The sequence below is a fragment of the Hevea brasiliensis genome, chromosome 9 (genome assembly GCF_030052815.1).
Source record: "Hevea brasiliensis isolate MT/VB/25A 57/8 chromosome 9, ASM3005281v1, whole genome shotgun sequence".
Classification (NCBI taxonomy): Eukaryota; Viridiplantae; Streptophyta; class Magnoliopsida; order Malpighiales; family Euphorbiaceae; genus Hevea; species Hevea brasiliensis.
Genome location: NC_079501.1, coordinates 31435854 through 31449403, shown reverse-complemented (window position 1 = coordinate 31449403; position 13550 = coordinate 31435854). Strand labels below are relative to the sequence as shown.

Sequence of the window (13550 nt, the reverse complement as noted above, 5' to 3'; positions counted from 1 at the left end):
TTCATTTCTTATACAATCTAAATCATTTATGCCATTTCTGTACTTTGGAAATAAATTAATTATCATTATATTTTCTGTTCATTTCTTATACAGTTTAAGTCATTTATGACTTTTCTGTACTTTGGAAATACATTAATTATCAGTATCTTTTATGGGTATTAATTTCATTCTCTGGCTTTTGAAACTCATATTAGAGTCTTTGGAATCATATCAGTGTATTTTATGTCATATCGGTGTATTTCATATCATATCTGTATTTTATGTCATATCGGTATTTTTTTTTTGTGCCCAAGTAACCTATAACATACTATAATGCTGGATACATGGGAGTATACAAGTTAGACAACCATATGTCGACCTTGTATATATCTGTCAGGCATAAGGCCAGCTGTCAGGCACGAGACCTGCTGTCAGGCTTGTAAAGCCAGAAATAAGATTAGGCACAATGGCCAATGGGTAGGCATATAGCCTGTAGAACAATCATATCAGACATATATTATCAGTTCATGATTTGCTCTATAAGCAGTACTGCTATCTGTGGTCCCTAATTGGTATACCAATCGATCCAACTATATAAATATAAGCCTAAATTTACTATGGGCAATTTAGTACTATTAAGCACTTATAATTTTATTTTTTTCATGCTATGTATTATTAAAGGTTCATAACATTTTGATATTTCACTTCATGTACTATCTATACTTTATACCAATTTCATGTCATTATAATGGGAATATAGGTCCCAAGTACATATTCATATTTCTTATGTATTTATCACTCTTATTATTTTATATCATGTACTATACATAGTCATAGTATTGTTATTTCATATATGATGGAAACATAGGTTCCCAGTGTATTTTCCTATGACTTATGTATTTAGCAAACCATTTAGGTAAATTTACATTTTATATATCAACTAATTTTATTTCACCTTGTAGTGGGAAAGTAGGTCCCATATACCTATTTCATGTAATTTAGCACATAGTGACTTATTAGGGATAATTCCTTACTAAAAATAATTTAATTCAAGAACCTTTCTTTAGGTTCAGTTTTACTGTTTTGACTTTACATATAAAATTGAGCAATTACACATTATTACTTATTTCTTTGAAATGTACATATCACTTTATAGTGAGAAAATAGGTCCCACATACCCTTTCATGTGGTTTAGTGTTTAATGGCTTGTTAGGGTTAAATTCCTACCATAAGATAATTTATCTCATGGACCTTTCTTTGGTTTCAGTTTTTGTGTCTTACTTTTACCTATCCATATGATCAGTTTGTAGCCACTGTTTGGTCACACTTCCTTTATGGAAGTTGTTCCTCTATGTCCTATCTTTCTTTTCCCTTTTGAATGATGTCAATTTAATTTTTAGAACTCAAGTTATGGTCGGATAACCATAACTGACTCATTTCTGGATTCTAGTTCCATACTGAGCAGTTTTTATACTTAGAGTTTACCTAATTAATAGAACATGTTGTAGTCACTTTTAGGCATGGTGATCTTCATAAAAATTGTTGCCCTATATCTTATGATCATTGAGAAATTTGTATCATAATTTTTCAAGTTTTATGGAATTATTTATGGCCAATTAACTGGGCTGAACTCCTATACCTTGTGTCAATAGGTGTTCAGTTCAAGTTAGTGACTACAGGTTACTTTTTGAGGTTCTTACAGGCATAATTTGAAAAAAGTCTCTAAAATGAATTTGTAGCCCTATCTCTCAAGTTTCTGGAAAGGTATGGCTCATCCTAATTGGATTTTTCTAGTGAGAGATATGAATAAATGACTATTCTAGGATCAAGTGAAATTTGATCAGATTCCAGGTTTTGATGTAGTGAAATTTTCTAACTATTTGACATAGTTCTCTTGATTTCTGGGTTTTGGTCAAAATACCAATTTTGTAGGTCTGTGTCTTTTGGACATTTTGCCACTGGTTTCACTACAATTGAGTTCTTGTAGACTAAGTTATGGCCATTTTGCCAAAACTAGTCAGGTAAGTTTATGTCCAGGAGTTTCTGGGCAACCTAATTCTGGGCAGTTTTGTGACCCAACTTGGGCCAGCAATTTGATTTGGTTTTCGGCATTTATGGGTTCAGTGGTCTTCATGAAAATGGTAGCCCTATATCTAAGCTTTCCAATTGTATCAAATTCAGTTCATTTGGACCAGTATAGTGGGAGTTATGACCAAATGAATATTCATTTGGTCATTTTCTAGGTTTTGTGCAGGGTCATTCGGATTTGAGCAACTTTTAAGTCAAGTTTTAGACAGAATTTGGGCATGGTTTCTTCATAGAAAATGGGCTATTTTGGGTCTAGTTTCACCTCCAATTAGCCTCATACCAATTGGAGTCACATATTTTCAATTATGATTCAAAACTCATGCTGGACTCATTGAGTCCCAAAACCTACAGAAAACAAGCACTCCCAATTTCAATTTCCTCCATCTTTCTTACTTCAATTGGCATGCATAGCACTCCTATAAGCAACAATCTCAACTCAACCAAGTCAATTTCAAGCATTTACATAAAGTCCTCACATCATATACATAAACCCTAATTCCAATCACCCAATTTACACAAACTCAACTCTTTTACACTTCTTAACATATCAACTATTCAAATATCCTTATGGAACCAATTTTCATCATTTAAAAACATCAAACCTCACAAGATTCATGGCTGCTGAAATTAGGATTCTTCAATTCCTTTTTATTTGTTTTTATTTTTATGGAATACTCACTCATCTCATCATTCTTACAAGATTTAAAGAAGAGAGGGAGTAGTTATTTTTGCACTTACTGTAACATCCTCATTTTAGCTAGTCCATACAGTCTACTGTTCCGGTGACCAGTGTCAGTCCGAACAGCTAGAACGTTCGGAAAAAAAATATATTTAAACTAAAGTAAGGAACCAAAAATTAACTAAAATATTAATAAGAAAAAAATTTAGGAAAAATTATAAAATAATTTTTGGGACTCCAGAGAAGGGTCATTGAGGTTCATATGGCATTAAAATGCTAAGAAAATACTTAGAAAAATTTTTCAATCGGTACAGACAATTTTGGCCCGTTAAGCCAAACGGAGGGCATTTTGGTCATTTCGTCTTCAAAGATGATTTTTGGGCCAATTTGTCTAGTTAAATAAATAATTTATATAACATAAAATATAAATAATTATAGTTAAAAATTTAATTGCAATTAAATAGACAAAAAATAGAGAGAAAATGAAAGAAAATAGATTTATGACATCATCATGATGTCATTAAAAACTCACCCAACCAACCCAATGTTGACACATGGCATAAGTTTACTTAAAAGAGACAAATGGGCTGGAAAAGGAACAAAAAAAAATCAAACTTCTTCTCCTTTTCTCCTTCCTTACGTGACATACCCACCATAGCCACATTTTCAAGCTTTTTCAAAGCTTGATTTCACTAGTTCTCACCCCCACTAAACCCTAAACTCCCAACACAAAAAAGTGTTCTTGCATCTTGGAGATTCTTTTGGGAGCAAAAAGAAGAGGAAAACAAGAGCTTTAGCAAGTGGAAAAATCTCACTTCTTTGAGGTTAGTGACCTAACCATGAATTTTTCTTTAAATTCATGTTAAAAACTTTGAATATGTGTAAATTGCAAAGAAAAATTGTTGAATACCATTTGGATGGAAACCCTAGATTCATTGCAGCCATGGTTAGGGTTTGTTTGTAGTGAGTTAATGAAGTTAAAAGACCATCATGGCAGCCCACAATATGTACCCACTAAGTGGATTGATGAAATGCAAGTTAAATGCATGATTTGAGATGTTAGGGTTTGGGTTTGGGTATAAAATGGAGACTTGAATCATGTAATTATGAAAGTGAGTTTTAATGGTCAATTAGTGACCATTTGGTTATGTGTAAACAAGAAATGAGGTGGTTTGATTAGTGGGAATTGCAGTTGGTGTGGCTGCCTAAGGTGACCTGCAGAATTGGACATGAGTCCAGCAGGTTTGGGCAGCCATAACTTGAATTGTAGAGGTTCAATTGGTGCAAGGCCAATTGGACATGAAACTAGACACATAATGGCACAACTTTGGTGAAGAAATCATGCGCATAAAACCAAACCAAGTGGACCAAAAGCTTGCCCTAATCTGGGTGAACTGTAGTCTGTTTCTGCAGAATGACCAAATGAACAGTGAACAATGATTGTTCATTTGGCTATAACTCAGTGTAGAATAGTCCAATTGACCTGAAATTTTACCAAAAACAAGTTGAGATATAGACCAACAACTTTCATGAAGAAACCTAACCCAAATTATGACCAAAACCTATCCAACAAGTGAGTTGTAATCACTATTCACTGCACTGTAGATATGGTCAGTCCAGAAAATTTTCAATCTGGCCAGTTGAGGTTTTTTTACCATAACTTGAGTTACAAAACTCCAAATGGAGTGATTCAAAAAAGAAAATTAAATTAGACAAAATAAAAAACAACTTTTATGTTAATCATTTTGCCAAATTCCCACTGCAAAAATGACAAATAGAACAGTAAAGATAAGGTATGAAAACTGAAAATTCTGCTCAATTAACTTTAAGCTTAGAAATTGTATTGGCAACCAATACCAACAAATTTTGAATGCAAAATGTGGTATGTTGGGAGTATAAAACCCAATATACCTATTGTCTATGTAAAAGTCAACATTTTGGTTGACTAATGAAGTGAATAGTAACATCAAAACTTGAAATTCAAAAATTATAAAACTCAAAAGTGTAAAATGCCCTAGTATACCTAACAAGATTGGTTTGGATAGCTTGGCATGCTAATAGGGTTCTGTTAGCAGTACTGCATATGGCTTCATGCCATTCTATGTTTCATGACTTTCTCATGCCATTCTGTGAAATAATAGCCTTTGGCTATGTTATTTGAGTTGATATGCTTGGGTTTTGACCCTGATAATTATTACATCTTATTAGCTGTTCTGTTGCACACCGGGAGACACAATGTAACCGATGGTGTGATGGTCCGAGGTACTTAGTACCCAGTGCTGGTTTACCCGTTTATCCAGTCCAGTCAAGTCAACTAGTATGGGTTACTCGGGCAATGATAATAAACTTTATCAAATTTTAAGTGAATAATACTACAAATAATACTAGAAATTAAGTCTATAATAAAATGAAATCATACATTCTACATAATTATTTTATTTTATTTTATATTGTCACCACTAAGCAGAATTGCTTAGCGCGTCGCTTTTGCCACGTGCAGGTACTGGAGACCTAGCTGGGGAGCCCAGCAGACATCAGACGGGGTGAGCCTTCAGAGCTGCATCCGAGGTCCGAAGTCACCTCACATCTGCACTGCATATGGTAGGACATTAGGATTATAGGTGACCCTTTTGTATTTTTGCATTTTTGTATTAGTTTGGATTGTAACTATAAACTCCTGTAATTATGTATTAATGTAAATATATGAAATTTCATATTATTGAGATTTTCTGCATAATGTATGTTGATAAATGAAATGTTGAGAATTATTTGTGAATATGCTTCAAGTGATGAAGTGAACAGAAAAGTTTTGAAAATAGTATTGTGATTTTGAGATTGACTTAAATGTGTATAATGGAGTTTAGATTTGAAAATTATTTTGGAAGTGTTTTTAAATAGGTTCAGAAGAACTGCTTTTCCAATTTACAGCCAGCACTCTACCGGATTTTCTATAAAATTGTGGATAAATTCAGATTTATCAAAATTGAAAAATAAATGAATTATAAAGGGATAAATTGTAATAGAAACATAAATTGGTGCTCCGGCACACTGAGTGACATAACTTGCTCGGCTACACTGTAGACGGGTAAGGGGTGTCACACTTACCTTGTGACCCAACTTGTAAGCTTCAATTTCTCTTCTTCAAATGGGTATCTAAAGCTTCCTTATAGAGTGGAGATGATTTTTAATGAAGAGAGCTATGAGTTTTGATGGGTAAATGAAGAGGAAATCAAGCTTTAAGCTTGATTACAATGGTGGAGAGGGAGAGACCAAGGGAGACGGCAAGGAGAGAGAGAGAAGAGAAAGAAGAAGATGGTTGGTGGGGTTTTGTCTCTTATGGGTATTTATATATATATTTATGCGTACTTAAATTTTTTTTTTTTAAATTTCATAAGCCTTTTTTTTCTTTTCTTTTCTTTCCTTTTCCAATTCATTTCATAAAATTTTTAATTTATGTTAATTATTTTATTTTCTCAATTTTTAATTTGATATTTAGGTCAAAATTCACCTCTGGGGGATGAAATGACCAAAATGCCCTTCGAGGTGCATATCAGATTATTTTTATTATTTTTGTATCAATTAATAAATTCTCTAAATTTTATTTTATTTTCTCTAAGTTTTCTTTAATATCTTTAATGTCATTTCTACCTAAATAAACCTTAAAATTAGGTCTCAAAATTATTTTCTATATTTATTAAATTTTTTTTATATTTATTTCATTAATTTAGGTCTCTTCACTATAATTTAAGTGTAGTTTCAGACATTCTGACTGTCCAAACAGATATTAGTCGCTAGAAAATGTACGGACTACCTATGGTAATGGCGTTATATATATATATATATATATATATATATTAAACAGTAACTCAACAATATCAAATAGACTTTAATAATTATTTGAGAAATGGAATTTAAGGATGATGATACCAACCATGAATTACGAGACCTAATTAGAAACTCGCAACAATAAAACTTGTCCACGCATTTCCTTTTAGAGCTAAATTCCAAAACGAATGGCCTTTATAGTCAAAATTTTCAATTGAGCCATCATGTAAATTTTTTTTTCCCTCATGAGAATTGCTTAACATAAATACCCCACCCCCTAAATGGAATAAGCTTTATTCATAACTAAACTAGAGATTTTTAATAATTTTTTTTAATAAAATTATATAGATATATTATAATTTAATTATGAAGTATTAGAACACATTCTGGAAGTACATAAAACTAGTATTCCCTATTTCATAAAAATTGTAAGTTCTCTTTATAATGTAAAGAGTATATCAAGTGACATGATGGTGAGAGAAGATACTTGCACCATAAATACTTAATAATTTCTCTTTAAAGAATTTAAGTACTTATTTCTTTGCATGAAACAAGTGACATTTAGGTTTATTTGTTTTGAAAAAATAATTTATATATAAAAAATATTTTCTAAAAAAAAATTCTGTTAGTTAGTTGCAATGTTAAACTAATGGTATGTATTTATAAATATATGTATAAGTATTTTTTACATTTTAATAAAATTATCAAAGTCTAAAAAATAAAAAAAAAATTACTTAATTTTTTCTTTGATTGAGAAAATATATTTTGTTAATCCATTTTTTGAAGTTCCTAAACACTAAAAAATATAAAAATATATTTTTAAAAAATATTTTTTATGAAAAAAAAGGAATTTCAATTTTTTTAATCAAAACTTTAATAAATTAAAGAGTTAGTATATGTAGTAATTAATTAAGAACCCTCAAATACTCTATATTAAAATCAAATTAAGGCAAATAAATAATAATTGGAGCGAAATGATGGTCCTCTAGGAGTGTCTAAGCATATATGTGAGTGTAAGGTTTTAGCTGAATTAGCTGTATTTTTTCTATATTACGTTAAATTGAATTACAAAAAGCTACAACAAACAAATAATGATAAGTATCAATAAGCTAACGACTATTTTTTTTCTCGTTGTATTGAAAATAATAATGATTCTAAATAATAATAATTAGTTTAGTTGATAAAACTCAATAATAATAATAATATTAAAAATTTTATTGAATTGAAAATTCGAGTCTTACCAACTATTTCTTTTAGTGAGTAACTGATAAATTCCACTATAATCTCTCAATAAAATTAATAGTATACATTGACTTTGGACTGGGAAGCATCCATCACCAAAATTTTTCCCCTATTCTAACTATTAATATTTTTCTATGTCTCTAATACAAGGGATGGTTACATAATGAGTCAAGAAATGCTTCAAAAGAACCTTTTTGACAAAGTCATTTTCCCTTTTTTGGTTATTCAAATTTGCCCCCACGAATATTTTTTTTTTTTATTTAGATGTGGTTTATTATAGATTTAAGATACAAAATATATGGTGAGACCTACCTTTAAAATAAATAGATTCTACATATATATATTTTGAGTCTATGATAAATCGAGTTTAGATAAAAATCCATACTTTTTTTTACTTCATAATCTAAAATTTTTAAATATTTATTATATTGCTATTAACGTATAATTAAATTTAATATGTAATATTATAATTATTTTTCTGAGATTTTTAATAATCTTTAAATGTAATACCCCTGCTCCAACCACTAGAGAAATTGTCCGCTTTGGCCCACCCCATCCTGAGCCTTACGGTTTTGTCCCATAGGTGGAATGGAGAACTTCCCAAGAGGTCACTCATCCTAGAATTTCTCTCAAGCGAGCATGCTTAACCCCGAAGTTTTTCCAACTCTCCAGGCCATTCCACCAAAAGGCGCTTCAAGTGATTAGTTTCTCTCATGTCAATGTATGATTTGATTCATTTCTGCCCCCCATTTGGTCAAGTTCTCAAGCAAGGTCTCGCCTTCAGCCGTAAATTATTTCCCCTTGCCGCACGGGATATTACAGGCCCACCAGCTTCCGCCCGGTTAGTCCCCAAACTACACATCTACTAGAGGGAGTCTAGCTCTGATAGCATCTGTAATACCCCTGCTCTAACCACTAGAGAAATTATCTGCTTTGGCCCACCCCATCCTAAGCCTCATGGTTTTGTCCTATAGGTGGAATGGAGAACTTTCCAAGAGGTCACCCACTCTAGGATTTCTCTCAAATGAGCATGCTTAACCCTAGAGTTCTTCCAACTCTCCAGGCCATTCCACCAAAAGGCACTTCTAATGATTAGTTTTCCCTATTTCAATGTATGATTCGATTCATTCCTGCCTCCCATTTAGTCAAAGTCTCAAGCGAGGTCTCGCCTCCAGCCGTATATTATTTTCTCTTGCCACACGAGATGTTACATTAAATATGATAAATTTCAAAATAAATAGATTTGAAAGATTTAAATCTGAAATATCTCTCATTCATTCCATTTTAGAAATGAAAGAATGACTTAAACATTACTTTTATTTTCTTATTTTATAAAAAAAAAATATTAAATAATCACTTAATTAAATGTTTATATTGAAAGAAATGTATGTAACATTTCTAGTTTTTAAAAGTATGTTAATATACTAATAAAGATGGAACCAATAAGAAGTAAATCAAATTCAAATTTCTCTAATATTGAATTCTTCATCTAATATTTTATTAAAAAAAAAATTCTAATTTCAAAGTATGAACAATATTAAGTAAATGAAAGCAAATATTAATTTAATCAGCTGTTCAGTTTTAGCAAAAATTTAAAATTATATATCACATGTACAATACATTTCCCCATGTCTAAATTATAAATTTCTACATCCAATGGTCCAACCAGGGACCTTCAAATGCTATTATTTGTTAAATATCATGATAATTATAACTATTATCAGTAGCACTGTACGTTATGGGATGGTTAACTGTTCGTAAATAGTGATTCACAAGCACACTAGTACGAGAGTATTTTATTTGTTTTAACTTGTAAGATAGTCGTATCAGCCTATAAATTTTAAAAACAATTTATCTATTTATTTATAATATTTTTTAAATTTATAAATTGAGTTTATAAGTTAAAAAAAATAATTTAAGGAGACTAACTTTTCATTTTGGTGTCTATAAATTAATTTGATCAAATATTACCATATTATTCTTATTTAATTTTTAAAATTTTAATACATATTTTATTTAACATTATTTTTAGTCATTCTAATAATAAATATGCTTATAAGTTATTTTTTACTAAATACATCAACTATTTATTAATCACTTATAGGTAGTTTAACCAAACACGTAATTGTTTAAAATTTTAAATACTTTTAACTTATATGTACTAACTATTTAGCTAATTTTCATAAGTTAAGTTAAACACCCTCTAAATGATGGTTAATCCACACAAAATTAATTGTCAACTATTAAACTATATATTGTATAAAAAAAATGTATATAATGACCTCGTTGATCTCACTCACAGGATCAAATAATCTATCAAGCATCCAATGGATAGAAGAGGAGAAATTAATTGATATATTCAATATAAGTGTATTTTAATTAATATGACCTCAGTCTTTATAATTTATTAAAAAACTTTTTTTTCAATATGAAGTGAAGTATATTTTAATACAGCAAATGCATATTGTTGTAGTTTAGTGAAACAAACTTATAAGAAATATTTACAGCTCTGAAAAATTGATGAAAAATCATACCAATCGAGGCAAATTAATTTAGGGACGGGAATGGTTTCAAAAGTTATCATTCCAAACTTTGACACAAACACAAGACATCATCATTATCTTCCTTAATTTATTAAAATGAAATCCATCATTAATATATATGCAACTGATGTTTGAAAATATCTTTTGCCTTCTTTAACGTAATTTTCTTGCCAATGTCTCGTAACAAGTTACTTTTGTCTAAAGATGTCTGATTATTGATTAATCCGCTGTATATAAATTAAATAAATAAATTATATATATATATATATATATATATATATAATCTTGTCATGCATCGTTCTCAAGAGTATATGTTAGTCATGATCAATAATTAGTAATAAAGTAAAAAGTAATGCTTGATTAAGGGACAACAGTAGCAGTAAAAATTTTCGACAGTAATTACTAAAGAAATTAATAAAATTAATGCACAAAAAATTCCATGATCCCATAAATCATTGGTGTTAAATTACACTTTTTCCTTGTTTGGTATTACCACATTTTCATTTTTAACTCTCTAAGCAAGTCATAAGTAGTTAAGATGTACATGGGAATTCACAAGGCTTATTCAAAATCAAGGCTGAAAAGTTGGGACAAAAGGAAGAAGAAGAAAAGAAGCAGCAAACAATTCACCACCATGAACAAACGCAGGGAATTGGACAGAAGGTTAACTCATCACCATGATTAATTATCATATCAAACTCTCTGTGGATTGTCGCATTGCCTTTTATTCTCTCCTCTTCAGTTTCCAAACACCAAGAAAACACTTGTATGCATACTCATAAGTAATTGCATTTCCTCACATTTTCACAATCTCACCACTTGGAAGTTATAAAAAAAAAAAGTGTAGAAATGGAAAAAAAAAAAAAAAAGCAATTAACAAACTGTCTTCAAAAGCCTGAACCATTTTTGAAAGCTCTATAGAAAAAGATCAGTAGGGGGAGAGACGCATATTCATAAATAAAATCTTATAGTCATAGAGATGAAGGGAAGGAGGAGAGTGTAGCTCCCATACTTGATGAAGTTGGTGCAATTTCTTCTCCACTAAGTGGTCCATCAACATTATCCCAAAACAGAAAGTTTGAACATTGTTGGGATTCGACCCATTCATTGAGTTCTTGCCTCTGTAAGCACCCCAATGCTATCTCTCCTTCATCATCCATGCTGCAAGATTGCATTTCCATGGGCACCATGTGCTCCATATTCTCAATCAATGGTGGCAAGTAATTAGTATCCATTCCAATACTAAATGTAGCCTGTGGGGGTAGGGCTTGGACTTGGTGATGATGGTGTTGGTTTGTATTCCAAGTTTCAGTGTTCAAGCTCGCATGCTCATGAAAAAGCTCCCCTCGTACACTACTATCCGCAATTCCATCAAGTGGATTAGTACCAGTGTCAAACATAAATAAGGGAGCTGAAGATGAAAATAGGGTTTCTTGAACCTGAGGCCTTGTTGTCAAATCTTGGTGCACTAAATCTAGTTGGTTTGAACCATAAGTTATATGTGAATGATCAGTACCGCTACTGGTTGCAGCAACTGTGGTTGTAGGTGCTGAAGGTTTTCGTATCTTCTTTTTGATCCATGAATTCCAATAGTTCTTTATCTCATTGTCTGTTCTTCCAGGCAAGTGACTTGCTATGTGAGCCCATCTGCGATTCCACATGCATGTATATGCTTATTAGCACATAGATCTCAAGAAGGAAGAGATAAATTTATCAGAGAAGCAGTGATCTTCAAGTGACAAGGAAGGTGATGAGGTTCCATATGTGTAGACATGTATTTTTCCGGTGAAAATGTGTTTTACAACCTCTGATATTGCCTTCTTAACGTCTGCTAAGATACAGTTGACAGCTACTTAAGGAACTGTTTTCTAAAATGGGGGTTGCTTCTTGTGAATATTTAAAAGAAAATTAAATCAGAGAAACACATGCCAGACTTAATTTTGAAGTTTGCTTTTAGAAAATTCAAGAAGATACCAACTTTCACTATACGAGGTCTGATTGCAAGCAACTTTCGATCCCCTCCATCCAACAAAGGAAAAAAATATCCCCAAGTTAAGAAACAAGTCACATGTGATTCTATTGAAAACTTTAAATGTTATTTTATATTATATTGGGAAAAATGAAGAACCCTAGATTCTAAAGATACCCAGATGGTGTATATATATGAGAAATTTGAGTTAATTTAAATTTGAGTTAATTTACAACTTATGTAGTTAAAATGTGGAATGCAGTTTAATTAATTAGAGTATACATAAGAAATTAAACCTGTTCCCAACAACTCCATGAAGGTTAATAATCAACTTCTCCTCCTCAGGTGTAAACCTTCCTCTTCTAATATCAGGCCTCAAATAATTAATCCATCTCAAACGACAGCTTTTGCCACATCTTTGAAGCCCTAAAATTGTTCATGAAAAAGATAATAATATAGCAAGTTCAATAAATTATACACTTCAATTAACAAAAGAAAAAAAGAAGGTTAAAAGTGAGGCGGAGAGAGAGAGGGAGAGAGAGGGGAAACCAGCTTTCTCTGGGACTTCACTCCAACAGCCATAGCCATGGGTGGTGATGTATCTAATGAGCTTTTCATCTTCCTCAGGCGACCAAAGGCCTCTCTTAACCTTCTGTTGATTGCAGCAAGAATGATGACCCATGCTATGATTTATGAAGCTGATGATCTCTTATTAAATCCCTTTTTCTTCTCTCTCTCTCTCTCTCTCTCTCCCTCTTTTTTTCTTTTTCTTTTGTTTCCTTTGGCTCTTGTTTGGTTCAGTCTTGAAACTAGAGAGCTAGCCTCGGCTAGGCAAGAAACTATTGGTCTGTCTCCCCCCATTTAAAAGTAACACAAGTAAAAAGGAGCCGACATTGAAACCGGATGGGGTCCATGTAAGGGACCCAGATTTTCATCTAACCATAAAACGACGTTTCATCGGCTGTTGTTATTGACAAGGAGTTATTATTTTCTACGTAGACTTGTATTACGTAACCAAATTTTCACGTACCCTAAGCCTAAGCCCCTTGCTGGTTGTTTCACACACCTCTTCTCTCTCTCTCAACTAGCAGGGAAGGTTTTGCCATCTTCTTCCGCTGTCCCATCACCTAGAATTAACCTCCAATCATAAGCTGACACATACGTAAGTATATTCTTCAGAAAATGATTGAGAGAAAATAGATATATATATCAGCAATGATTTTCG

At 31.7% G+C, this 13550-nt stretch overlaps 1 protein-coding gene across 1 annotated transcript; it reads right to left on the bottom strand.

The window, feature by feature from the left end:
• Positions 1-10960: 10960 nt before the first annotated feature.
• On the bottom strand, positions 10961-13152 carry LOC110653921 (transcription factor MYB46). The gene is made up of 3 exons (XM_021809731.2): positions 12875-13152; positions 12622-12751; positions 10961-12003 (listed from the first exon to the last, which is right to left on the bottom strand). Exons 1-3 carry the CDS (start codon positions 13005-13007, stop codon positions 11328-11330), a joined length of 939 nt encoding a protein of 312 aa, XP_021665423.1. The 5' UTR covers positions 13008-13152; the 3' UTR covers positions 10961-11327.
• Positions 13153-13550: the final 398 nt, after the last annotated feature.